Here is a 27,452-nt window from a genome sequence, read left to right on the forward strand (position 1 = left end):
CATTGTGGTGGTTACTGCAAGTCTGCATCAGAGAAATTTCTCAGGCTCCTTACTGTGTGGAGACAAATCACGGGAATTAGCAAAGACTTCTCAAAGTTTCTCTGAAATCTAGTCTTACATTTTACAAGACGACACCTATTCGTGCAGAAGGCTAATGTTGCTGAGGTGCCAAATCAGAGTAATAAGAGCCTATAACAGGAGGACAAGGGACAACAAAATATGGAACAAAGCACTGACTGCCATAGATGCCAGTCAGACACTCAGGAGAATTCTAGGGTCTGCTAACTTCTTGAGCTCATGTTTTCCAACCTCATATGAGGCCAGGCTCCTTTTGTGTGTCCCAATGCCTCGCGTCCTTTATACATAGGGAGAGGAGACTGGGATCTAGCATTCTCCTGATCCTCTGATTTCTTGGTTTCTCCAGTGGAACAACATCTCTTACTGTCCTTTCCTCCAGGTGTGAAATTTACTCCTTTAAGGAACAGCTCTTACCAGCTTGTTTTGTAGATACGGTTAAAAAGGTTAATAGCCAAGGTTTTTTAGCACAATCTTTCTCTGAGTGCTCATAGCTGCCTGCTGAATAGGAAGTTAGTCATTTTTCTCCAGAGAAAAAGCCTCTGAGAAATTGAGGCACTTGACTTGGTTTATGCAAATGAAGTGCAGACTGAGAAATGTGAGTATTACAAGGCCGTTCGTTGCAGGGGAGGCCCTCATAAATGATGCCCAGGCAGTTTTGGCTGGGGATTGCTCTGCTCTCTTTTCAGCATGTTTCTTTCTTTCTTTCTTTCTTTGTAGGGGTCTTGGGCAGGTTATAACTGATTATGTCCATGGGGAGACGTCTATTAAACTGGCCAATACAGGTCTGTATGTACTCTCAGCTGTGACCTTCGCAGGCCTCTGCTACTTCAACTATCATGATGTGGGTATCTGCAAGGCTGTGGCAATGCTGTGGAGCCTCTGAGATGCAACCGAACGGCTGGCAAACATGATTGTTCACTGCTGCCTCTGCTTCATCATATTGTTACTAAATCATTCAATGAGGGAGAAATGGTAATTAAGGGTCCACAGTGCATAGGTAGAAATCCCAGCACTGAATCATCTAGAAATCTGTATCTGCCACAATTTGAGCTGGCTCCTTATTGCAAAAGCCAACATCAGTAGCAAAAAATGGGTCAAGTGGGGCTCTGCCAGAAAAGAAGAGTTAGATTGAAGTGAACTGGATTCAAACAAGAGTGAGCTGATGAAGCTGCCGTGTAAATGTAGGTGAATTAGTAGTTGTTATATCAGGAACAATCTTGGATGGCTGAAACCATTTTTCCCTTCCAATGGCAGCATTGTTTAGATTGCTGCAGTGTAATTACTGTTTCTTGTTACAAAATGGGAAATTAATTTGGCTGTAAGGAAGGTTCGACCTTTGTTCTCAATATTACAATTAGTGAATTGTACACAAGGTGCCTCATACGATGTTCTGAGTGGGCCCTGAGCATCAGTGTGGAAAAGGGAAGGCTTTTTGTTAATCCCTACAATAAAGAATTTACAAAAGTTTGGCGTGTGTGTGTGATTCTGAAAATCATTTTTACCCGCTATAAACAGTTAAAATATTCTCACCACTGCTTGTCTCGAAAAAGTGATTATTTTTAAAACAAGACAATAGCAGTGCAGTGCTTTGAATAGATCCAGTGCTGAATAAGTGCTTAGTATTGTTATGGAGACCTGTCTTCTGTTTATAAACCATTCTAGACACAGAAGGAAAGAATATTTCAATGCAACTTGATTTACAGGAACCAGGAGCTGCATGTGGGTTTAATAGTTCAGATGGAAATTGTTTATTTCTGCCAGCAGCATTGTTTGTAATGGAGAAAATGCAACCCTTCCCTTCCCTTTGGCCTGAGTGCTTCTGTGTGATTCCACAGGGCACACAGTGTTTAATTCAAACAGCAAATAATTCATTACTATCTGCTTCTTGGTTAATCTTTGGTTTCATTCCAAAATTCCTTCCTCTTTTGAAAATTTTAAATAATTGTTATAAATGTTTATAAATTTATTATATATTATACATATATATTATATTATAATTATACATTTTAATAGTTTTTTATAAAGTTTTTAAAATAAATTAACCTTGATATCATTCTGCATGTTATTTAAGTGGCTACATCATTGGCTTTCTGGTGCCAGGAATAATTAAGAGTTATACCCTGGGCAACAAAGCTTTCCCATGCTTGTAGTTACATTTGCGTCTGTTTAATAATCCTGTTTAAATTCTCTTCTGTATTTAAACGGGAATAAATCTATTCAGAATTTATTATAATTGTAGCTTGTATAATATTCCTCTTCCGTAATACATTAGTGCATATTGATTGGGCCACTGATGGCTGCACTCTGGTTAGAGGGTTAACCTCCAACTGGTGCTTCTGGCACAGAGTTTGTTTGTTTAGCTGAAACTTCCAGGAAAAAGTATTTCTCCATTCAGAAACCCAACAAAGCCAGTTATAACAAAAAATAAAGATGGTCTTGCTTTAAAAAGTCCCTTGAAAACAAAGCATTTGATAGAAAGGAAAATATTTTCCAAAACCTTTGACAAAATTTTTTGACAATGGAAACAAATGTCCAGTATCATTCAGAAATGGGAGGAGTTTCATGTGTGGTTCTCTGCTATACGCAGGGTCATTTGGAGGTAATATGCCATTACTTATCTGTGGTATGCATTTAAGGACCACGTGCTATGTCTTAATGTAATTTTAATGTGCACTCAGTTCTTAATAACCTGTAAATGGTTTTGAAATGGCTACTACTCTAACACTTTCCCCTCTGATTTCTTGTCTGACTTAAAAAAAAAAAAAAAAAAAAAGTCAGTGGTAACTCAATCTGTGTGAAGAGGGACCATGTTCTGACTCTTTATGTGGATTTCAAACTTTCTGCAAAATCATATTCTCCTCTTACATGCTCATTGTGGCTGTATAGAGGTTTCCAAAGCCAAGGTTAATGTAGGGCAGGGGGCACTTATGGGATTTTTCAAGCAAGAAAATGGCTACATTTATTTTTACTGTCAGTCATTAAGTAGTAAATGGAAATATTAAATTGTTTCATGTTACCCAAGCTGGTTTTAAAATTTTAGTTTCTTGACCCATTAACATTTACACCCATTAACATTTACATTTGTTTAGAATCTATTCAGCATTTTAGGGTAGTGTCAGTATCACAACTGAGAAACGGTGTAAAACAGCCTTCCTTTTCACATTTTCACTATAAGAGTTCAGAGAGGGGTGATCTGTCAGAAATAGACTGACTGCAGCTGGCTGCCTGTCAGCATAATCCTTTCCTGCTCAGACTGGAGGATGCAGAAGACCTAGAAATGAGTCATCTGCAGTCATTTATGGGATCTTTGTCAACTATCCAGCATAATAAACATTTGAGTTCACATTGCTGCTTTTCCTGTGAGATAAGAGTAAACTTGCTTTTTAAACCCATGTTTTGTTAATTATGGCCAACAATGTTACAGATGGAGGTAGGACAGGTCTTGGGTTAAAGTACTGAGGCGTGGGTGGACCTGGGGATTAGGAATGTCAGATGCCAGGCCTATGTATTTGTTGTACTACCGAAGCTGTGCTAATGGGCCCTAACTGAGTTCTTGAGGCAGGTGTGAAAGGTAGTGTGAGAGCCTTCTGTGAATTGATTCACATTCACTGCCCCACCCCTCGAACAGGTATGGTTTGATTTCTGTTTTTGGGGGGGACAACTCTAGTCAGGCAAATTCCATGCCTGCCTGAGGCTTGTAGTGGGGGGAGGAGGGTAACCTCCCCCTTCCCTCCCACCATTAGATTCAAATTTCTAGGCTTTAAAAAGTGGTTATAGTCACTAAGTAGTGGAGATGGTGTTGCAGTCTAGCCCTCTCCCCCTTCTGGGCAATCGCCAGTATTGTCATAGGTATACTCCGAAGCCAACTGGGTCTGGGCTGAGTCTAGTCACAGTTTTTAGTTCTTTGGCTGCAAGGCAGATACCAGCTACAGCCCTCTTGTCTAGCTCCTTCCTAAGGAGACGGCACTCTGCAGTCCAGCTGCCCCAGGCACTGCACCTATGTCTCAGCCCTCCCACTTGTTTTCACACTCTCCCCCCACCTTCTATCTAGCTGTGGACACTCTGCGTTCTAATTTAACCCCTTTGGGGACAATGTAAGGGGAAAACAAGGAATACAGGTTTAGGAAAGAAGCTTCTTAACAGTCAATGCTCTTCTAAAGCAGTAGGGAGCTACAGTTCTCTGTAAAATACAAGTCCTGAGATGCATCCTCCCCTAATCTGACCTCCCCACTTCTAAGAGTCTGAGGTTGGGATAGCATTCACACTAGACAGGGTCCTTCCTGCCTTCTTTCTGTCCAGCCAGCTCTGCTGAGATGGTGATGGGCAAGCCCCCCCTTTTCAGGCTCCATCTACACTGTGAGCTAGGTAGCTTGAGGAGAGTTAGCACAAGTACAAATGGAGTTGCTGGGGTAGCATGGCTCAGTGGGTCTGAGTATGTACCTACTGGTTTCAGACGTGTTTGTGCTCAGTGTAGTGAAGGCATGCTGCTGCTGCAGCAACATTACTATTTATGTACTTGTGCTCATCTTGCTATTGCAAGTACAGGTACGTGGGCTGGGAAATCACAGCCCTCGCTTGTACTGTAATGTAGTCTCTGCTAACATCCTTTTTTTAAATACCATTTCTCCCCCTTTAGCTATGTGGTCAGCCCCTAGTACAAAGCTGAGTTGGTCTGTCCCAGACCCATCCTGCTCTGAGACAGATGGATAGACAGTGAGGCTGCCTCCTGGGAGCCAGCAAAATCTACTTCAGTTTTAAACATTGTGATAGAGGGAGACACAAATGGACACTTCATACAAAAAAAATCAAAAGGTTCACTTACATTTTGAATTAAATACTTAATTAAAAAAGTTGGCAATGACAATCGTATGTAAAGATTCGCTCTTTTTGGAGAAGGTAAATAGTAGCATTACCACAGAAGCCCAGTTGTAACTAGCAACAGACCTTCTATGATCATAGAATTCTTAAGATCCATCTCCACCAACTTCTTTTGTTTCTAGATCTGCTCTCAGCTGAAGTTAAGAATTCAAAAATGTCACTCCTGGAGCCAGTGAACTCAGCACAGATTCTGAGGAACTTTACTCAGTGCAAGGAGAGTGGTGTTTGGTTACAGTGCAGGGTTGCACATTTTAACAGAGATAGTTTGATCACTTAAGGGATAAAAGTTGTATAAAAATGACCGAGAAATTGCTTGTGTGATACATTATCAAATCAGTTTATTTAGGAGACAGTTATCTTTGTGAATTCATCTACTTGATCTTCATTTTTGCATTGCTTTAAAATCAGTTTCCTTAAGTTATTTTCTTCCTTAAAGGCTAAGAAGTATCCTTTCATTAGTGAAGACTCAAACTTGAATGCTTTTGTGTTTGTTGGTGAAAATGACTTTTGGATGAAGATGATGTCACTGCTGTTGTCCAGAATTTCTGTGGGAACTTCTTCTTCCTGAAATGGAGGAACTATGCAAATTAATCAACAGTGCAAAGACTTGAAATTTGTCTGTGGTTTTCACATCTCTACCTCAAGAGCTGTCTATCATGTTCTAACATGTTTGAATTTTTCTTAATTTTGGTTCCTGATATAAAGGTTGAGTTAAGGCAAACGCTAGTAACAGATTGAGTTACTTACCCTAAATCGAATAATCTTTTCCCCACCGTCATTCGTGCAATACATACTGTAAGTCTTGTTTTCTACCAGGACGCTGAACGCTACTGGTAACCCTTCCTCAAATGTGTAGTCTTTGTAATAGTGGAGGGTGAAGTGCACTCCGCATCCTAAACACAAAGTACTTACTGTTAGGAGCCTGTGTGGAAAGAGTTTGCAAGCAGCTGTTTAAAAACAGACATAAAGGGGTCCCAACAGTTTTATTATCCAGGAATATTACTGCCCACTTGTCCATGACCTCTCCTTACAACTGCCTGGAGCTGGGATTTGTTTTATGTACTGGCCTGTGACTGCCGATGACAAAAATTCAGTTGGACTTCTGTTACCCTGTGGGCCAAACAGTTAAGGGCTAGAGTGTGTGATGTCAGTGTGCAAATCCCTTGGGGCACGTGCATAAAGTGAGGGCTGCATTTCCTTCTCATGCTGGGTGTAAACTGGATCTGAAAATCTGGCCCCGAGTGAATAATTGAAAAAAGTGGAGGCATATTGGCCGTGTAGAAAGGAACTGTTCTTAGTGCCAGATACATTGCTTTGCTTGTTCAATAAAGAATGGTGCTTCTCAGTGACACTTATTACAAAATGGGGATTAAGAACTTGGCTTGTGATAGAGGATCCAGCAGCTTGGTGGCTTTAGAAATCTTTGCAGCACCTTCCTAGCCACTGGGTTTTGTTACATATTATAGAATCACATGCCTCTTGCCTGAGTGGGGTACAGGACAAAGTTTTGGGCAGGAATTCCCTGGTCTTCTGTCTGCCCCCAGCTACAACTTCTGATCCTTGGCTTCTACTGTGAAGTGAAAGGGTACTCGTGGCTGACACAAAATGTGCCCCATCTTTTTTGGAGGGGATTGATATCCTTTATCTGATCTCAGCTCTATTCTGAGCTGTCGTTAAGGACAAACTATAATTACTAGAAACTGTTGCCAAAGTTTGAAGTCTTTGGCCCACCCCTTAGACTCAGGTCTAGCTGAGGTAATCCAAGGAGTATATGAGGCAAAAGCACACCTGGAATGAAGAGTGGGGTAATAGTTAGAGGATGGATAGGAGCCAGAAATATCATACCAGGTTTCATCTCTTGATCTGCCATATGCTCAAATACAGGCGTCACATCGTTCTTTGGTTCTGGATGTACCATGAGTACATCATTAGATATGTTTCGAAAGACCTGGTGCCCTAGGGAGCGTTCCTTCTTCCAGTAGTCACACTCCAGACCTTTTAATATATACATTAAACAGACAGTCACAACTAACTCCCCTCTCCCAGAAACAAGCAGAAGAACATATCCTCTTTCCACACCAGTCATGATCTTATAGACCGCTATCATATCCCCCCTTAGTTGTCTCTTTTCCAAGCTAAAAAGTCCTAGTTTTTTTAATTTCTCATATGGAAGCTTTTCCATACCCCTAAGCATTTTAGTTGCCTTTTCTGTATCTTTTTCAATTCCAATATATCTTTTTTGAGATGGGGTGACCATATCTGCATGCTGTATTCAAGATACGGATGTACCATAGATTTATAAAGAGGCAATATGATATTTTGCCTTATCTATCCCTATCCTAATGATTCCAAACATTAGCTTTTTTTGACTGCTGCTGCACACTGAGTGGATGTTTTCAGAGAAATATCCACAATGACTCCAAGATCTTTCTTGAGTGCTAATAGTTAAGTTAGACCCCCTCATTTTATATGTATTCTTGGGATTCTGTTTTCCAATGTGCATTACTTTGCATTTATCAACATTGAACTTCAACTGCCATTTTGTAGCCCAGTCACCGTTTTTTGAGATCCCTTTGTAACTCTTTGCAGTCTGTTCTGGATTTAACTCTCTTAAGTAGTTTTGTATCATCTGCAAATTTTGCCACCTCACTGTTTATTCCTTTTTCCTAGATCATTTATGAATAGGTTGAACAGACCCCTGGGGACATCACTCTTTACCTCTCTCCATTCTGAAAACTGACCATTTATTTCTACCCTTTGTTTCCTATCTTTTAACCAGTTACTTATCCAGGAGAGGACCTTTCCTCTTATCCCATGACCACTTACTTTGATTAAGAGCCTTTGATGAGGGACCTGGTCAAAGGCTTTCTGAAATCTAAGTACACTATATCCACTGGGTCACTCTTGTCCACATATTTGTTGACCCCCTCAAAGAATTCTAGTAGATTGTTGCGGCATGATTTTCCTCTACAAAAGCCATGTTGACTCTTCCTCAACAAATTGTATTCACTTATGTGTCTGATAATTCTGTTCTTTCCTATAGTTTCAACCAGTTTGCCTGGTACTGAAGTTAGGCTTACCAGCCTGTAATTGCCGGGATGGCCTCTGGAGCCTTTTTAAAAAATTGGCATCACATTAGCTATCCTCCAGTCATCTGGTATAGAAGCTGAATTAAAAGATACCACAGTTAGTAGTTCTGCAATTTTACATTTGTGTTCCTTCAGAACTCTTGGGTGGATATCATCTGGTCCTGTGACTTATTACTGTTTAATTTATCACTTTATTCCAAAACCTCTTCTAAGGACACCTCAGTGTGGGACAGTTCCTCAAATTTGTCACCTAAAAAGAACGGCTCAGGTTTGGGAATCTCCCTCACATCCTCAGCCATGAAGACTGATGCAAAAAATAAATGTAGTTTCTCCACGGTAGCCTTATCTTCCTTGAGTACTCCAAAAGAGAAGGCTGAACACAGGTAAGGACAGTGAGTGGATTACCCTATGGGTGACCTTTCCCCAATCCTCAAAACCCAAACCTCAAAACTTGTGTGCCAGGTGAGCTGTTCCAGTTGCAGAACATCTTTTGTTTGGACTCACTAAATGAACTCAGTAAGGAGGGAGTTTTTCCCATGCCCACCATACATTTGGGTATTAAGGTCACGACCAAAAATGGATGAACACCATGTGGGGCAGATTAGGCAACAGTGCTGGAAATGGCAAGGTGCTTAGCGCTAGTGAAATATATGGCCAGAGTCATAAATGTCAAGTAAATTTCAGCTTTACCTTCATCATCTGTGTTCCCAAGTGAGCCATGGAAGGGGAGAAGAGAAAAAACTGTTAGACTATGTACAAACAACAGGTCATTTTCTAACCAGTTTCATTCCCCAGCATAGATTGGAAAGCCCACCCCTCCACCACAACCATCACCCCCTCTCTGGAGATGTGGCATAAGCAGCAAGTGTCCCATCACCTGAAGTACTGAGCCTGCAGTGCTCCAGATTGATGCTTATGAGGAATCAGAACAATAATGATTTCAAAACAATTCAGCATTTTAATAGCTGGAAATTATAAAAGTCTCAGGCCGAGTCTGCACTACAGACATATCAAAATAACTATAGCACTGAGGTGTGACAATACCCTGAGCGACGTCGTCATACTGACCTAACCCTCCATGTACAGCGCTATGTCGAGGGGAGAGCTTCTCACGTCACATAGCTACTCCCTCTCAGGGATGTGGATTAACCATGCCAATGGGAAAGGTTCTCCTATCAGAATAGTGGTGTCTTCACTAAAGTGCTACAGCGGTGCAGCCGCACTGGCACAGCGGTGCCCCGTATATGAAAACAAATCCTTAGTGTATTCAGTTGACTTCAGAAATAGGCTTGGCTCCATTAGCTTAAAGAGCACGCTGGGAAGGCTGGCTCAGAGACCCAGAGCCCTGTCCAAGCAGAAAGCCTAGCTTCACATTGGCAGACGCTTTCATTCCCCTAGCTGTGTGCACCGGTATAAGGGTGCACAGGTTATGGGGAAGCATAGTGGGAGGCTACAGAAGTACATAGGTCAACCCACGCAATGGATATAATTGCCTGGCAAGTTTGATCCGCTGCACAGAAACCCTAAAATGCACACCCCATCCAGATATAAAAGACAAGTATTACCTGAGAAATATAGGTCAAAGTCTTCCCCAAAGGCAACTGCAAACACACGGATCTCTGCGCAACTCATCTTCACCCTGAAGGGAGTGAAGGGACAGGGTTCTGAGATGGATATGATACTTCTCACTCTTCAGACCTAGAGGGCTACTTTGGGCCAGTTCTCTGCTCTCAGCTAGCGCACATAACGGGGCTGATTTGTAGCGAAACATTTCAGTCTGCCTAACAGTGGGAGGCTGAGATTACCACCGAGTGCATGAGTGGGGGTTGGCTGATTTTTTATAGTGTCCATCATAGATTATGAGGATCTGTTTTTCCATTGCCTTGGATCTTGTGTCATCATTTAAACCCGAGTATACTGGATGTAAAATGTTAGTATAATGGTTTGGTGCTGTTTTACACCTTTTACCCTCTTGCACTGGTGTAAATGTTGTCACAAGGTGCAAGGCCACAAAGAATAAGGCCTGGAGTGCTTTATGCTAATTACACAGAGGTTCATACAACTTTGTAAACATTGCTCATTTAAACTAAAATGGTGATAGCTCAGCGAACTTGCCATGTCACCATTTAGTCTTCCTTCCTGGGCCTGCAAAAAGTTGTTATGCTACCTTGTGCGCATTTGGTTTTGTTGTTTCCAATTTTCCTATGGGATGTTAATGTGACCTATAAAGCTTTAGAAGCCTTTTTAGTTGATAGTGTGACCTAGTTCAAAATATTGATTGAATTCAGGCTGGGCTGGACTGGTGCAGTGCTCCCGGCAGGGAAGGGGGATGTAATTTATTTTGCAGTGGCAGAGATTTGCTTCTGGGCAGGTTTTTTACCATATTTTTAGTCCTGGTTGAATTCTGGGTCTGTGACCTTGATGCTACCTCTTTAAAGAGAGCCAGCAAACATCTAGAAGACGAAGCCAAAATGTTTCACCCAGAGGATAACAAACTTCATTTACCAAAAGACTTACATCTCCCAAACTGGAGATTACCTCCACAAACCAGCTGGCCTCTGTGCCTTCCAGGTTGTAGTTCTGTCCCCCTCCTTTCATGGCTAACTTGAAACTACTGAGGTGATCTGCACTTTAGTCTTGTAGCGTGCCACTTGGCCAGGTCCTCCTGGCCCTTAGGGTTCCCCCCTTGCACAAAGGACTCACAGCTGTCTGTGTGCTTATTTATTTACAGTGCACACAGTCGATTCCCTAGGCACTGCCTATCACTCTAGAGGCTCAGGGTTGCTCGCCCCTTCTGGATGTAACAGATTGCAAATAAGTGTCTACAAACAAATGGTAACCCAGTATACTAAACTATATTTCCCAAAAGGCCACAGGCCTAAGGTCAAAGTTCAGTTTCCCCTCTCCAGTATAAAAGATGTTGGTCACACTTTAATTACAGAGAATAGTAAGCAGGGAGGGTGGGGGGAAGGGGTAAGAACTAGCTGCTTAGCTCCCCGGCTGTGTTGCTATAGAGGTGAATCTTTAATCTCCAGGATGAGATATCTAACAATGTACTGTTACATGCTGAATTCTTCACAGGCATATATAATTTTTCACACTGTATGTAACCTTTTCTGAAATGTTTGTTCTATAAAAAGATTACTAATCACTTTCCTTGTTCCTGTTAACACTAATGATGTGAAATGACTCTAGTTTGTTTCCTAGGGTATATCTCAAAATCTAACTTGATTTCATTGAGGTTTCAGATGCAAATATCCAATTTTCCACTCAGAGGCAAACTACAACTCGGGGTAGATGTTAGAAGGATTTTCTATGAGAAGGGCTAGGCTAACCAATTATGATTCTAGCAAAGGAGCTGAGGTGGGCCCACTTTCATGAATACTCCCCGTAAGGGAACTTTCTTTCCAAGATGCCAGCTAGCTAGGGAAATCTGAACAGAGTGGGGCTTCTATGGGGATATAAGTTTGTCTTCTACACCCCCACTTTTCACCATCATTGATTGATTGAAAAGGGTATGTGCAAGGAGGAGATACCAACACTTCTCTTCCTTCTTGCTCCAGTTACAAGTGGTCCAGTGAAAGATACTTATGGGGGGGTGTCAGGCAATTTATATAAACAGAATTGTTTCAGAGTGCTTTGAGAAACTACAGATTGCTTGGTGTTATCTCGAGATGAGGAACAGTAAGCAGTTATGAGTTTTCCTGAATGTATTATTTCCTATTGAAATAGGTTTGTTTATTGTTCCTAGTTTTTATTTTTCTATATCTTATCTTTTACTCTTACTTCACTCTTATATCTTGTGTTTAGAAATTGTCTATTTTATTACCCTTAAAAGGATTCATAATTTGCAAAAATTATAATCAAATGCTTTATATCCTAATATTGAACTGTCCTCAACTTGCTGCTTTGACATCTAATGCAGACAAAAGAGGAAAACAAACTGTCCCCCAGAGTAACTACACAAAAAAATTTGGGAGTCTGGTAGTAGAATAAATCTAAATGACCTCTTGGAGAACCTCAATCCCTTATTATGGCTAGCCTTGAATAGCAGTCCACGCAGACAGTGAGTGTTCACCTAAGAATTGAATTCTCTTCCTACCTTAAGTATGTACAGTCTGCAGTTACAGTATCTTTAATGGTTACCAAAACTATTCAGGATGCAGACCTAGGTTCCTCTATGGCAAAGTGGCAGGGAATCCAAAATCCCAGTAAATCCACAGTGCCTTGAGTTAGACTTTAAGGTACCGGACAAAAGTGCCACGTCACAAAAGACTCTTCAGTTCCTCACATGGATTCATCTTAGCCTTTTCCAATAACTCAGATCCCAGGATCTGAGGAACTGTCTGACATGTGCTTCTGTCACTTGCATCATCCTGAGCAGTAATGAAGATTTTAAATACTGTCTCCAAGAAATGGAATCCACAAAGAATATCTCTTTAAAGATCAATGATGCCTTCAGACACACCCTCTCCAAAATTAAAATAGCCAGAGCTACCCATCACCTTGAAAGAAAGGAGGAAGAAAGTGGAATAAGAGATCAAACAGACAGAGGAAGCCATGGTAAAGGAAACCCTGGCCCCTTTCTCCTCTCCCCTATAATCTCACATTGCCTAAAACCTTCCCTGCTTGTTACTTTCCCTTTTCCCCCTGCAAAAATCCTCTTTGGTCTGTACTCTAATGAAACTCTGCCAGTTTCCTAAACTATATTTTGGAATTAACTGTGCTTGGTTACTCTATTTAAATTTACAGAAGTAAAACCACTTCCAAAAACTAACCCAGACAACAGCTAGGTCTATTTTTGTGGCTTTGTGAAATGCTGCAAGACATTTAATCATGGGTCTGATTCAGTCCTCTGTAACTGGTGGGAGCATGAACAAAATTGTAGGTTAACAAAGCTACCCTGCAGGTTTGACAATTCAGAGGGGACACACCTGGCACTGCCATATTGAAATTAAGATGCCTTTTCCCTAAACGACAGTAATTTTTCTTTGGTAAATCTAACCATACAAACACCAGATCTATGGATGGAAGGTGCTTTTGAGTGTGGCTAATTCATTATTTGTAAGTGTTAGGTCGCCACTATTTGCAACTGCAAGTCTAATTGCTAGGGTGCCAATAGAGATGGTCTAGATAAGAACTTAAGAATGGCCATACTGGGTCAGAACAATGGTCCATCTAGCCCAGTATCCTGTCTTCCAGCATTGGCCAATGCCAGGTGCTTCAGACAGAATGGTTAGAACAGATATCATCAAGTGATAATACTTGGTCCTGCCTCAGTGAAGGGACTAGATTAGATGGCCTATGCATGTCCCTTCCAATCCATATTTCTATGATTCTATATTTTTATGGGCATCCTTATATTTTAAATCTAAGTAAATAAATTAAAGCACACAAAACTTATTTGAGATATCAACTAATTAGGGACTTTTTTAAGGGAGAGAAATTCTACACAAATCAAAGCTGCTTGCATATTGCTCTCATATTAAATTTCAGCCCCTCCCACGGAAGTAACCACCCCAGACACTAGATGTCTGCTAAATAAATGCTCCTGGGCTCAGCATTTTCTGCCAACTTCCTCCATAACCACAGAATCATTAGCCAGCAGAGGAAACAAAATGCTGCCCTTGTACAGTGATTACTATTTTTTTAAAACGCACATTAAAGTTACTTCTCTTGTAAACGACCCAGAGCACAAGGAGTGTCTCCTTCAAACCTGTTCCATTCATCCAGGGCTTTATCTGTCTCCTCCGCCCTTTACACACCATAGTAATGCTTCCGGAAGTCACTAATAAACCTGGGCACATTTGTTAAATCCATGTGCTTCAGTGAAGGTTGGGTGGGGAGGTCTGACTCTTGCATTTGCCTCTTACTGTATGAGCAGACATTTATTTTCTAGAAGTTTTTTTTAAATTAAAAAAAAAAACTTTTACAGAAGGTGATTAAACCAATGTAAACCTTAAAACAAACCCGCTCTGCTTTAGAGGCGTGGTGTGTCCTACTGGGCTTATTGCTAGAGGAGTCCCTGTAGGCAGGTACCTCGGAGGCTGCTGTGAAAGCAGAATCCTCTCCACCTGCTTCTGTTTATGATCTATGCAGTTTGTCTCTGTGGGTGATGCCAGGATCTCGAGAGAGGAACTGGATCTTGTTTCCAGACGTGAGGTTGTCCCCCTAACCGTTGTGGGCTCGACACTTTGTGAGAGCGTCATCGTGAGTGGTTCTTCCACGTGCATCGCGCCTTTCATTCCACAACAAACGGACAGACCCGCTCCAGGGGCGTTTTGTGCCCACCCTCCCCTGGCGAACTCCGCTGCAGCAGCAGCAGCCCCTACCGTGGACCAAGCAGCGCACAGCACTTCGCCCGTTGCAGGGTTCCCCTTGGCGGATTGAGGGAGTCCGAATCGAAGCAGCAGCGGGTCCCGGCCACAGCAGGGCCAGAGTTCTCTCCCTGGAAGTCTCCAGCGGGATCTTTCTACTGTGGGACTCGGGCTGTGCAAAGCCTGTAGGAAGAGCTCCCCCCTCTCACCCCCGCCCTGCTCCGGGACAGGCGCTGAGCCGGGCAGGGGCACAGGGAGAGAGAGGGGTTTTAAAAGCCAAGGCCGATGCTGGGGAAAGGAGGCAGAGGCTGCCTCTTCCCCAGCCCAGAGGCACCGGCCGAGGGAGCACCCCTCCTTGCAGGAGGCAGGCAGAGGGGTCCCGGGCGCTGGGAGAGCCGCCGGTGAGCGCCAGCCCCCCCGCCCCGCAGCTCCGGCCCGCGCCCGGAGGATGGGCAGCGCCGCGCTCCCTACCTGCCTCTTGCAGCCGAGTGCGCGGCGCAGCAGTGCGCGCTGGAGAGGCGGCGGGGACTGCAGCCCGGCTGGAGGCGGGGAGAGAGAGAGCGGACGGCCTGCCCCGCTAGTCCCCGCCCCGCGGCGCCCCTGCCCTGCCGTTTCGTTCAGCGCTCCCTGTGCTCTCCGGGGAGCTGCCTGTTTCTCTCCGGGAGGATTCCAAAGCCGCTTTGCAAACCAGGCGGGAGCCACTTCACCCACCACTGGAATGCAGCCGCCTCTGGGGCGGAAGGCAGCAGCTGACAGCTCGAAGCTAGACAGGGAGTGGAGTAACCCCCCTCAAATGGGAACTGCTGGGGGAATGACCCAAACCAGAGTTTAGTCAGGGCACCAGAGCTAAGATCTTAACAATCGCTTTCTCGTGTACCATGGGATCTTTGAGGACCATACATCTTTCAGATGGTTTAATATTGTCCCAAAGAAGGCACTTCTAACAAGCACTTTGCCCCAGCATCATGCGGAGGCTTTGGCTGGATGTTGAGAAGTGGTCCCTCAGCATCGATCACAGGCCTTTATATCTGGTGACCTGAGCCACTGTAATTTACTCTGGATTCTTGTAATATCGCTGTGAGAAAAATCAAGCCCACTAGACAATCTGAATTGTAAATCAGGATGTTCCCAACATATCTGGCTAGGAACAGGCCCATCTCACTTCCCCTTCTCTCATTGCAGTCAAGAAACAAAATATATCAGTTTGAGTTTGTGCAAAGCGTATGCAATGCTTGCAGAATGGGACATAACAGCACCTGCAACGCTGAGGCCTGATGCCACCCTAGCTGAGGGAACATCCTGTTTTCTTACCCAACTTGTTACATAAGTTGTCTGTGCAGTTTTGAAACAGATGTCAAGAAATCAACATCAGTGCATAATCCTTTCCTTCCCACCACATGTGTAAAACTTCCCATAAATGTCTCTCCCTTGCACAGGAGGGGCCACTTTGGATGTGAATATTCAATTCTTTGGTTGTAATGAAATTGCCAAGAAATATACCAAATGTGGGGTTATTTCTTTCGTCCAATAGGATGGAGGATTGAGATCACCAACTCATTTTCCATGTCACCAAACAGCCTCCAGATGACATCATGTTTCTGTTTTCTGCTGACTCAGGCTGGATATAAATTTACGACAAAGAAATAAAAACCTTTGTGTCCCATTACCAAACCCCTAAACCAGTGGCTCTCAACCTTTCCAGATTACTGTACCCTTTTCAGGAGTCTCATTTGTCTTGCATACCCCAGGTTTCACCTCACTTAACAACTACTTGCTTACAAAATCAGATATAAAAATACAAAAGTGTCACAGCACTCTATTATTGAAAAATTACTTACTTTTTCATTTTTGCCATATAATTATAAAATAAATCATATAATATAAATATTGTACTTACATTTCACTGTATAGTATATAAAGCAGTATACATAAGTTATTGTCTATATGACATTTTAGTTTGTACTGACTTCGCTAGTGATTTTTAATGTAGCCTGTTGTAAAACTAGGCAAATATCTAGATGAATTGATGTACTCCCTAAAAGGATATGCATACCCCTGGTTGAGAACCACTGCCCTAAACTGTCCAGTCCCACAACATGATGCTATTACTTTGTCAGCCCTTTGGGGACTGTCTTATGTTTGTACAGCATAGAATAATGGGCCCCTGATCTTGGCACTACTGTAATACAAATAATAAAAATTAATAATAATAATCCCATGTTTTGCTATCCTTTTTATAATTCCAGATAGCAAAACACCAAAGGAATGACTGTCCAGTCCCCCCTCTGACTTTGACAGACTCAAGGTTTATGACTAAGTTAACAAATAACCCTATACTGCTGTTAGGAGGCAATTATTACTTGATTAAAGGAGCTTTTGTTACAAAAATCTGCATCTCTGGGGATGTGTTCTCAATTGCCTGTTTTCAGGGGCCTCAGGGATTGGTGCACTTTCATCCCTTCTGTCTCTGCCTGTGGCACACAATAGTGTGGTCTCCTGAGGGCTGTAATAGTTTGATCTAATTCTGGTTGTTGGGTATACTGTGTGGGTGGGTGGCTGTTGTTGGTGGCCTGTGATGTACAGAAGGTTGGATTAGATGATCTGGTGGCCCCTTTTGGCTTTAAACTCTATGAGTATGAGACGTCTGGGGAGATCAGCCAAAATATGTGAACATGAAACTTTCAAAAGGCAAACACATTCAATCTCATTTTGTAATGATAGGTATATTATTAGTATTATTACCATAGTGCTTCGGAGTCCCAGCCATGGACCAGATTGTGCTCGGTGCTGTACAAACACAGAACAAAAAGACAGTTCCTGCCCAAACAGTTTACAACCTAAGTCTAAAACAAGAGACAACAGATGGGTACATACAGATGAGGGAATACAAGAAAACAATGTCACGGTATTGGTCAGTGTAATAGGCAGGGTTCTCAGCACACCAAACGCCTAACTGTTGTCAAATGTTTTGCAAGTATCACAGTAAAGGAGAGTTTTAAGGAGGGATTTGAAGGAGGATAATGTGTTAGCTTTGTGGATGTTTATGGGGAATTTCTCCCAAACATGGGGGGCATCATGGGAGAAAGCACAAAGGTGTTTGTTGGAAAATTTAACGAGTAGACAATGAAGGCTGACATCATGGGCCAATCATAGACGGTAATTGATTTTTTTATGCTGAACAAAAAATGATAGGTAGGGTGGGGATAGATCAGTAAGGGCCTGATAAGTGAAGACAAGTAGTTTATGTTTATGTTTTTATGGTTTGTTTGATACGATAGAGAAGAGGATGCAGAAGCCAAGCAGAATAAAGCCACATTCCCACTTGCAGTGCAGACACAAGAATCTCAGCCAATCTCTTTGCAATCTCAAAGCCAGTCAAAGCGATGGGCTGGGAAAATGATCTTTGGAGCAGCATTCTGAATGGATATCAGTGGGGCAAGATTGCATTTGTTAAGGCCAGAGAAAAGGATGTTGCATTAACTGAGAAACAAGATGATGAGATCCTGGATGAGAGTTTTAGTTGTGGGTTGAACAGAAAAAGTGGTGTCTTAAAGTTGTTATGCAGAAAGAATAAGTAAGACTTAGACATAGCCTGGATGTGAAGACCTAGAAAGAGATCCATGACAAAAATGACACCCAGATTATGGCCCTGAGTGACCAGTAGAATGGTAGCGTTGCCCACCATGGTTGAGAATGGAGGTAGCAAGGATGGTTTTGGGGGGAAGATTAAGAATTCTCTTTTAGCCTTGTTGACCTTGAGCTGATGGCTAGACATCCATGGAGGAGATGTCAGGGAGACAGGCTGAGATTTTAATTTGGACAGAAAGAGACAACTCTGGAGTACAGAGGAAGTTCTGTGGCTGACTCACATATAGATGGTAGTTTAATTGTGTTTGTGAATGAGATTACCCAGAGATCAGGTGGAGAGGGAGAAGAGACAGGGACCAAGAACAGAGCCCTGTGGAACCCGTACACAAGTTGAAGGAGGGATGAAGAGGCTCCTCCAAAGGACACCTTGAGCGATTAGGGATGTAGGAGGGGAACCAGAAGAGGGCAGTCATAGAAACCAAAGGAGGACAAGATTTCAAGAAGAGGAGCATGGTTGACTGTGTTGAAGGTAACTGACAGGTTACTGACAGGAGGAACAGGATGGAGTACTGGTTTTGAGATTTGGCTAAGAAGAAGTTGTTGGAGACTTTGGTGAGAGCAATTTCAGTCGAATGCAAGGAGTGGAAGCAATCTGGAGAGGGCCTAGGATAGAAGTGGAGGAAATTAACTCTAGACAGGAATTATAAGCAGTGTGTTCAATTAATTGAGAGATGAAGGGAGAGGTAGTTGGAGAGAGAAATGGGGTCAAGTGTGTGGTTTTTTTTAAGATGGGAGAGATTAAAGCATGCTTTTTTTGTGAGAGGAAAGAGCTATATGAGAGTGATAGGTTAAGGAGAAGAGTAAAGTAGGGATTGAGTAACTAAAGTGTTAGTTACTAACTATCTTTCCAAAACACTTTGAGACATACAGATGGGAAGATGCTACTATCTGTGTTGCTTCCTCAGGGTTGTTGAAAGACATTAATAAAACTGGTTCAGAAAAATGCAGGGAAAAGCAGAAGGACTTTCTCTGTTGTCTCACATCCCAGGTGGTATTTGGTATTTAGCCCAAGCTGATGGTGGTGGTGTCATTTGACTTCCTCTCTCTCTGGTCCAGTCTGGACAAGACATCTCTTAGTACTAGGATGAAGAAGGTCAGAGGAGACAGTGGGGTGGCAACCATGATAATGTTTGTTCCTTCCCTTTCTCTCATCTTTCAGTCAGCCAGCGTTTGCCTCCTCTCAGCCACAGTGGCAGTAGCTAGCTTTCTCCCCAAAATCTCTTTTTTAAGAACCCCAAAAGGGAGTGATGGCTGGAATAGCCCATCACATCATTATTTTGTCCACCAATTAAGTTTCTGACACAACAAAGTTGGTCCATTGATTCCTAGTCCCACAGTCTTCTTATTTACCAGGCATGATCTTAACACAGCCTTTAAGTTATACCAGTAAGCCTTTTTATTTGGACTAATTCAGTCTTCCTGTCTTGCGTTTGCACCTTTTCTCATCAACATTTATTATTATAGGTTATTGTGTCATTTTATAAACTTTCATTCTCTTCTCACAGTTGAGCTCACAATTATGGTAAATTTGTAGCAATCATTACAACACCTTTTGGACCATCTCAGACATTACTATTCATAAAATAAAACTAACTTTTCAATAAGAGCAATTGGCTAATTTCTGATAATTTCACTACAGTCCAAGGTTGCAGTATATTAAAATGTGAGCCATAATTTTAGGGAAGTATTTATTTCTTGTTCTGTCGTATAAGCAGTTTCATTTCTTGTCCGGATATTGTACTTTTCCCTCCAAAAAACAAAAAGAAATTAAAACTCTGACTCATATACTGTATATTGTTCTAATGTTTTTTCTTTACCACACCGTATCAATTTAGGGTTTAGGAAAGTAATAACTTTTAAATACTGTTTAGTATTGGTGTTTTTAGTTAAAAACATATATTTATTTTCTTGAAACAACAGAATACAATAATCTAGAGAAATTAAGCAAAACACAAGAAAAATGGATTTCATTTTCTGTCTTCTTAAAGAAGGTGTAGTTTAAGACTATTTGGCTTGATAGCTGTCTAATTTTTGAGTGAGATGGATTATATTTCATTAATCCATGGCCAAATTTATCTGATTAGCTTGATCCAGGCTTCCAGTTTGGCTTTGCATTGTCAGCCCAATGTGTTCTAGCAATAGGAAATGTATGATTTTTTCAGAGTTCCTGTACATTCTGGAAGACAAATTTAACCCAGATTCTGTTTCCACAATGCAAAATGGTGCTTAGATACCACTTAAGATATTTGTCATGAATGCATAAAATACATGTCACTTTCTCTTATTTATATTTATTACATTTTCTATTTACTAACTACTGACCACATACTTAAGAATACTTTGTTATTGTATTTCTTATTTTTAGGCAGTCAGGCATGTTTAGAACAATTGTATAAAATGCAGGTACGTGTGAGGTGGGGTATAATTGGGAGTCAGTGTGTGGTGTGGGGAGTTGTGTATGTTATGTTGTAGGGGGAGTGAGGTGTGGGGGTCAGTGTGTGGTGGTTGTGTTGTGTGGGGAGTGAGGTGTGGAGGTCAGTGCGTGGGGTTGTGTGTGTAGGTGCGATTGTGTTGTGTGGAGAGTTAGGTGTGGGGTTGTATGTGTGGTGGTTGTGTTGTGGGGATGCAGGTGTGTGTGTGAGTCAGTGTGTGACTGTGTTGTAGGTGTGGAGGTGTGTGGTTGTGATGTATGTGGGGGTATCATTCCGCCCGGGGCTTTGCACTCGCGCGGACAGGCCGGAGCCCCCCCAGCAGCTGCACGCACGCACGGACGGCACGGCACGGCTCGGGGACGGTTATTTCCAGCGAGTGCCCGGCGCTGCCCGTCCCGCTCACAGGGCCGCGCGGCGCGCACTCGCTCGGGGCCCAGTCAGTGGCCGGCTGCCCCCTGGCGGTGGAAGCGCGTAACTCCAGCGCTGACCAGGCAGGCGGGGCTCGCGGTCTCAGTGCAAACCGCCACCGCAGTGAGACGCGCCCCCTCTCCGGCAACGCCCGCGCGCTGACCGTTAACGGCCGTTGCAGGCGCGAGAGCGTCTTGCCTCTCCTCCTTGGGGCAGAGGCGCGTGCAGCGTGTGGGGGCGGGGGCAGCTGGGTGGGAGGTGTGCGCCGGGGGGGGGGGCGGGCTGCTGCTGAGGGGCTAGCTACAGGTGTGTATGGGGTCACTGGGGCTCGAGGGGGTATTGTACACCAAGCCCCCCAGGAGGTAGGGGCCCTGGGGGGTGTATGGGGAGTCGCTAGGGTTTGAGTGGCTGTTGCATAGCAAGCCCTCCCTGAGGTAACGCTGTGGGGGTGCGGGTGGAAGGTGTGTGTGTGTGTGTGCGCATGCACATTGTGGTGCATGGGGGTGCCCCCAGAGTCTGCATATCAAGTCCTGCAGGAAGTGGGGCTGCAGGGGTGAGTGGGGTAGAAAGGGTGTGTGCGCGCTGCAGGGTGTTCATGGGGATTGTTAGCATCTGGGTGGGCACTAGCGAGGATTAACCCCCTCAGAGATAGGGCCTCTGGACCCACCTGTTGCTCTCCATAAGCCGCACAGTCAAGGTAGAGGCTTGTTGGAAGGGGCTTGGAGTGAATAACAACAGTCATTTGCCCCTTCCCTGCACCTCTGTCCGAAGAGCTCACAGCACTGCTGGCACTAACTCCTTCAGCCTCACAGCTCCCTGTGCCAGTCCCATTTGACATAGTGAGGTGGGCCCCAATAGAACCCAGGAATCCTGACTTTCTGTTTTCCCCAGCTCTAACCACTGGACATCACTCCCAGAGCCAAGAACAGAGTCCAGTAATCCTAACTCTGGGCCCTGGCTCTTACCACAAGACCAGACTGCCTTCCCTGCAGCCCAGGGAGTTCTGCTTTGAGTGCTGGCCGAAAGGATCACTCAATGGCCTTCTTATCCTCTGTCATCCTTTAAATAGTAATGGTTTTCATTGGTAGTTACTGGTTCTGGTACACATAGCTCCATTGCCAGTATGGTGTCCATCTCAGTGCCGTTCACAACATCTACGCTTGCGTATGGAGTTGTACTCATGCTGTCTGAACTACTCTATGTAGACTGGCAGGTTGTGGCAGATGATCCTTGTGACTGATTGTTTCTTCAGTTGTGCTCATCTTGCCACCCTTTACTTGGACTTAGCCTCAGCTTTCATAAAATGAGAATCTACGGAGATCACATTGTGCTGAAAACTCATACTATCATCTTTTATTTGTCAGTTACACAAGATAAAAATATGTACTCATCAAATGTGACATTACATTTTTTGCCAGGTAGCAATGACAAGTAACTCAGTAAAATCTGATGAAAATAGAAGTAAACGTAGAAAGGAGATGGAGGTGAGTGGTTTTCTGTGATTTGGTGGTGGTGAGGAATGGACAGGGGAACACTTCTAGGGGTTAGGGGATCTCAGTTAACATGCCCACTGAAAGTGCCATGGATATCTGTCCAACAGGAACAGAGTTAATGCCACCATTTCACTCCATGTTAAGTACAGAAGAGTTGTATAGTTTTCCTGAGTGCATTAGGAGATATAGAATAAAGCTTTTGCTTTTCAAGACAAACAAAATTTGACTTACATTGTAATACAGCTGCACTTCTCTGTGGGGCTTATTCTGATTGAAAGCAAAACTTCAGGTAGCATAGAAACAGGTTGTCTATTGAACCAGTCAAATGTCTCAAGTCAGTATTGAAAACAGACTTTAATTTCATCTGTCCACATACATCAGCTTACTTTTTAGCAAGTGAGAATTTGAAATGTCATTGCTACCTCTTATTCTGACTGGAAGAATAGTGCCAGGAATCTAAGTGCAGTGTTGGACATGGCAAACTTTATTATCTTTCTGATTAACTGATGCTAATTTTTGTTAACTACTCAAGAACTTAGGGAAGATAGGACCAGTCTGTACTGTTAGGTCCATTTTGTGTTTTTTCATTTCATTGTGTTAACATAGCATCATTTTTGTAGCACAGCTTTGTGCCATATGCTGGGCCTGTCCAAAACTGCATTCTGGGAAAATCTGGGCAGCTATCCCATACTGCCTCATTGGTTGATGTTAAGAGCAGAAGATTGTTGCTGTTTTTCATATGGTACAGTGCACTTAAGAGTGTCCTTTGGCAAGATATTTGGGTGGTAAAATTGACTAGCTGGTTTATGAGGTCTTGTCTACACAGCAGAACTATATGATAACTTAATAATCACATTACTTGTTCATATTCAGGATGGAGACACAGTACACTCACATGGTTAAGAACACAAGCTGCATGTGAAGTCAACAGTAGTATAACCTTAATTTAAAATAAAATCCATAGTTTGTGCAGAGCCAAATGTTTTTTTTAAACTAATCTCTTTTAAAAATTAAATTCCTAAGAACCTATACTAGCATGCATTTTTCCCATGTGTTCTGTTACTAGAATGAAGCTTCAGAAAGTCCTCCATTGTCCTCTCTTGAAAGACCAGACTTGGCTCTTTCTGAAAGCTCACAGTCACTTTACAAACCTGAAGCACTGGAAAAGGTTTTAAATGGTGATGTATTAAAATACACAGATTATTGAGACATATAAATGTTAATATGAACCACTTGATTCAAGCCTTTGAAATAAAATCAAATTTTGTATTAACAGATATGAACAAAGAAATTAATAACCTGTTGTCAAAATATGCCCACATTTTAAGGCAAGTCAGCTTTAAACTTTTTATACAATTTTTATATAATTAAAATAATCTGGGATAATTCTTGTTTCTTAGAATATTTTTAATTTAGCTACGTGCCAACCTTGACATATGGATAGGATGCAATGTGGTTTGATGGGCTATTGCTTTCAGTTCTATGGGGTGTAATTCTCTCCTTGATGCAAGCTCATAGTTCTGAGTAGTGTCAGAGTGTTGCCAGATTGATCACAAAACTTTCTTTTTAACCTCAGGACAAAATACAAAATCCATCTTTTGGCTTTAGTCTTCCTACATGCTGACACTGCAATACTAACACATACTTAGTTCTTTTTATTGAAAAAACAAAACCAAAAACTTGCCTCCTTAGCATCAGGAAAGGAAGACAGAAATATTTTTAGCATTTTTTTTAACTGTTGGAAGGCACTTGGATACTGCGTCGATAAGTGTTAATATAAGTACTTAGATGATTGATACATAATGGTGGGGTGGAGTGGGATGGAGTGTATGCAGAATCAAGAACTGCAGAAGAAAAAGATTAATCATAAATCCTGAAACAACAAATTCCTCTAGTCTGTGAAACTAAAGAGCAAATTTAGTCAGAGATTCCACTGATTGATAAACAATGGATTTATAAACAAAACATTAAAGCAATTCCAAATATCAGTAGTAGTTGAAAAAGTTAATATTTTAAGCATTTATTTTAACATCTTTTTTTTTCTGATTAAGTGAGAGAGCAGCAATGGATGCTTCTTATGTACAAGAGATTGATGGAATCTTGAAAGAAGCAAGGATCATAGAAAATCACTTGAAGCAGAAAAGAGAGAGTCTGAAACACAGGTTCACAGTAATTGCAAACACTCTGCAAAGCTAAAATGGATTTTGTTTGGCAAATAAGCTGAAATGTAGGACACAGATTGTTGGTCATGTATGGTGTTGTGTACTAGAACATACACTGTAATGAAAGATGCAGGGTTTCATATATATTTAGCTTTCTGTAAGTGTCTTTAACAGTTCAGACAATTTTTAACACTTTCAGAAGCAGTATACTTTATTGAAATATAGCAAAAAAAAAGTAAAAACAAAACCAACAGACACAATTAGTTCAGTGGTAATTAGTGAAACAAGGCACTGGTCTCCATGACTCCAAAAATCAAGTCATAAGTTTGTCATTTTTGCTGACTCCTGCAGCTTACATTGAGCCCTGGGTCCCCTTCCGTTGAGCATGTTGAAGAGTTGGGAAGAACAAAATAAAGGGAGCTCTGAGATGCTACGGTTTCCAGGGTTTGGGGCTATCACGGGAGAACAGAAGCAAGGAGGATTTTGATACTAAGATTTTGATACTTTGATATTAGGATTTTATCAAACATTGTCATGACTAAACTTTTCCCCCAGAACTTATGTGGCATCTGTAAACAAACTTGGCTAACAATATAAATGAAAATAGGCTTTATTATTGTTTTCCCACTTACTTATTTTCTGTTATTGTTTGTTTCTACACTTCTGATTTGATTCTACAAACAATTCTTACTAGAATAAATATTTTTTTTGTCTCAGAACATAAAAGAGAGAGAGGAAGGGAACTTGAGAACGAGGGAGCTATCAAAGATATTATTCTGGGAAGCGCGTAAAAATAGCTTTTGGCAAGATTAATTTGAAAATACAATTTAGCTCTTCAATTGATTTTAAATGAATCATAGGGTAACATTAATAATAGTTTGGGTCATATTACCAAATCCCCATGCAATATGTTGACAATTAACCCCATATTATATCAGCATTGTGTGGTGTATATAAAATTTACTTAATACTTAAGTAGTATTTGAACAATTTTTCTGCATTGTCAATTGACTGATTTCAAACGATAATTTGTAAAATGCACAAAACATCATTTGTGCAGTTTGCCAGACTAATGTAATAAAGAGAACCATTAGAAAGTCCTGTAGGATGGTGCCTAAATATATTTACTTTACATCCATTTTATAAGAATATAATGTTAGCCTAACAATTTCACCTATTTTCTTTTTAAATAAATGTTTATATTGCTGGTAAAGGGTATTGTAAAGGGTTAACTGGGGAGAACGGGAGAGGTATGTATAAGACAGCTAGAGTTTCTAGAATGTCATGGTAGCTGCAATCATAACCTTCATAAACTTAACTTTACAGATGGCATCACTGTTAAGATATTAATATTTAATGTGCACTACTATGGATTGTATGTTTGTTTTGCCATACCCTCCACCTTACCTTAGACAAAATCAAAATGTGAAGACACTGGAAGATATTCTCAACCTTAATTTAGAAATAATACTAACTAATATAATATTTTTGTTTACTTCTCTAAAGTGTTTAACTTAGACTAAATATTTGACTTTGTCTTTCTTAAAAAAAAAAAAGAAAAAGAAAAAAGAAACGTGCAAAATTGTGGGATTTCATAATTTCACAAAACTCCCATTGAAAATGTTTACTTTATAAAGTATAATGACGATAAAAAGGACAGGCCATCACTCTTGTGTCTGAATTTAGACATCTAAAGCCTTATTTAGGCACCTGAATAAAAGCAGTCTGACTTTCATTGGTACCAAGCAGCCACAATTTCCTTAAAGTCAAAGGGAGTTAGTCGTAGGTGCAGGTGCTTACATCTGTGGCAATCAGGCCACTTATTTGGGTGCCTAACTATGGATTTAGGTTTCTAACTTCAGGCATGCAAATTTGAAAATTTTGGTCATAACATTTATAGTATCAATAAAAATTAGAGCTCACAAAAGACCTTTTGGATCACCTAGTTTAATTCTTTGCCTGTAGCATTATTCTTTACAGAGCACTGTCCAATACTATTACTTCTGCAGTGCTTTGCAAAATTTAATGATGTTATAAAATCTATTTGATAGGACTATAATTTATAGATATAATTGCATGTCTTATAAGTATGATTACATAGTCAGGTGTTAAGATGCAATTAAATGCCAGGTGTGCATCTTTGAAAAATCATCCTTGTTTTTGTGTAGTAATTTCTCACGTAGCTTGTTTTTTTTTGCATCTGAGCTGCTTCATGTAAAATATCAGTCATAACCTATGTCATCCAAGGTATGAGCAGCTGCAGAAGATATTACATATGTCGGGGCTTTTTTCTAGTGGGTGTGCTTTATAGTCCAAAGACACATTGAAAATAAAGTCATTTGTCATGTCCACAGTTCCTGGACTCGGACAGTAAACTATATGCTGCTAAGCGGATTGCGCGCCCCCCCCCCCCCCCCCCCCCCCCCCCCGCAAAAAAAAAAAAATTCTCATGTTTTTTTTTTTAAAGGACAAACATGAAGTTTGCCTGACTTTGAAATAGTCACTTATGCGCATTTCTACAGTGCTTATCACCATATTATCTGGATAGCAAATCCATGGAATTAAAGATGGGTTAAATTCCTCCAAAGAAGAACAAAACTTCCATCTCTTCCCTATGTATATTTAGAGAACTACCTAAAAGAACATTATCAACTTGATTTTAAAAAAAAATTAACTAATTTTATAAAGTTTCAGCTTCTGATAGAGCATCCTTTAAAATAGTATGTCTAGAATCTTTGGAACATTTCCTTAAAGAAAAAGGTTTCTCCTTCCCTGTTGATTTATAAAAGTCTTTCATCAGTGTAGAAACTGACTGACTGGCTAACTTCATGTTTCAGTTTCTCCCAGTTGAAAAAAGAATCTTCAGTAACTATTTTGCTGGCTAGAAGTATCAGTGTGCTCCTTCTGTGTGCCTGTTAGCTGCCTTTTAGTGTACTGCACAGCTTCT

The 27,452-nt window shown here is 41.6% G+C and overlaps 3 protein-coding genes across 3 annotated transcripts in view; 2 read left to right on the forward strand and 1 right to left on the reverse strand.

Moving 5' to 3' along the window:
- Positions 1–27,452, forward strand: part of BCO2 (beta-carotene oxygenase 2) — a 66,056-nt gene that overhangs the window by 9,103 nt on the left and 29,501 nt on the right. The gene's annotated exons all lie outside the window — the stretch shown is intronic.
- IL18 (interleukin 18) lies at positions 5,278–14,278 on the reverse strand. The gene is made up of 6 exons (XM_067565426.1): positions 14,004–14,278; positions 9,611–9,684; positions 8,736–8,744; positions 6,802–6,951; positions 5,704–5,849; positions 5,278–5,520 (listed from the first exon to the last, which is right to left on the reverse strand). Exons 1-6 carry the CDS (start codon positions 14,276–14,278, stop codon positions 5,299–5,301), a joined length of 876 nt encoding a protein of 291 aa, XP_067421527.1. The 3' UTR covers positions 5,278–5,298.
- On the forward strand, positions 22,311–25,745 carry TEX12 (testis expressed 12). The gene is made up of 4 exons (XM_067562860.1): positions 22,311–22,334; positions 23,410–23,521; positions 23,620–23,671; positions 24,395–25,745. Exons 1-4 carry the CDS (start codon positions 22,329–22,331, stop codon positions 24,537–24,539), a joined length of 315 nt encoding a protein of 104 aa, XP_067418961.1. The 5' UTR covers positions 22,311–22,328; the 3' UTR covers positions 24,540–25,745.

This window comes from Emydura macquarii, unplaced genomic scaffold (genome assembly GCF_026122565.2).
Source record: "Emydura macquarii macquarii isolate MOO-44397 ecotype Brisbane River unplaced genomic scaffold, CSIRO-AGI_Emac_v2 contig_312, whole genome shotgun sequence".
NCBI classification, from domain to species: Eukaryota; Metazoa; Chordata; order Testudines; family Chelidae; genus Emydura; species Emydura macquarii.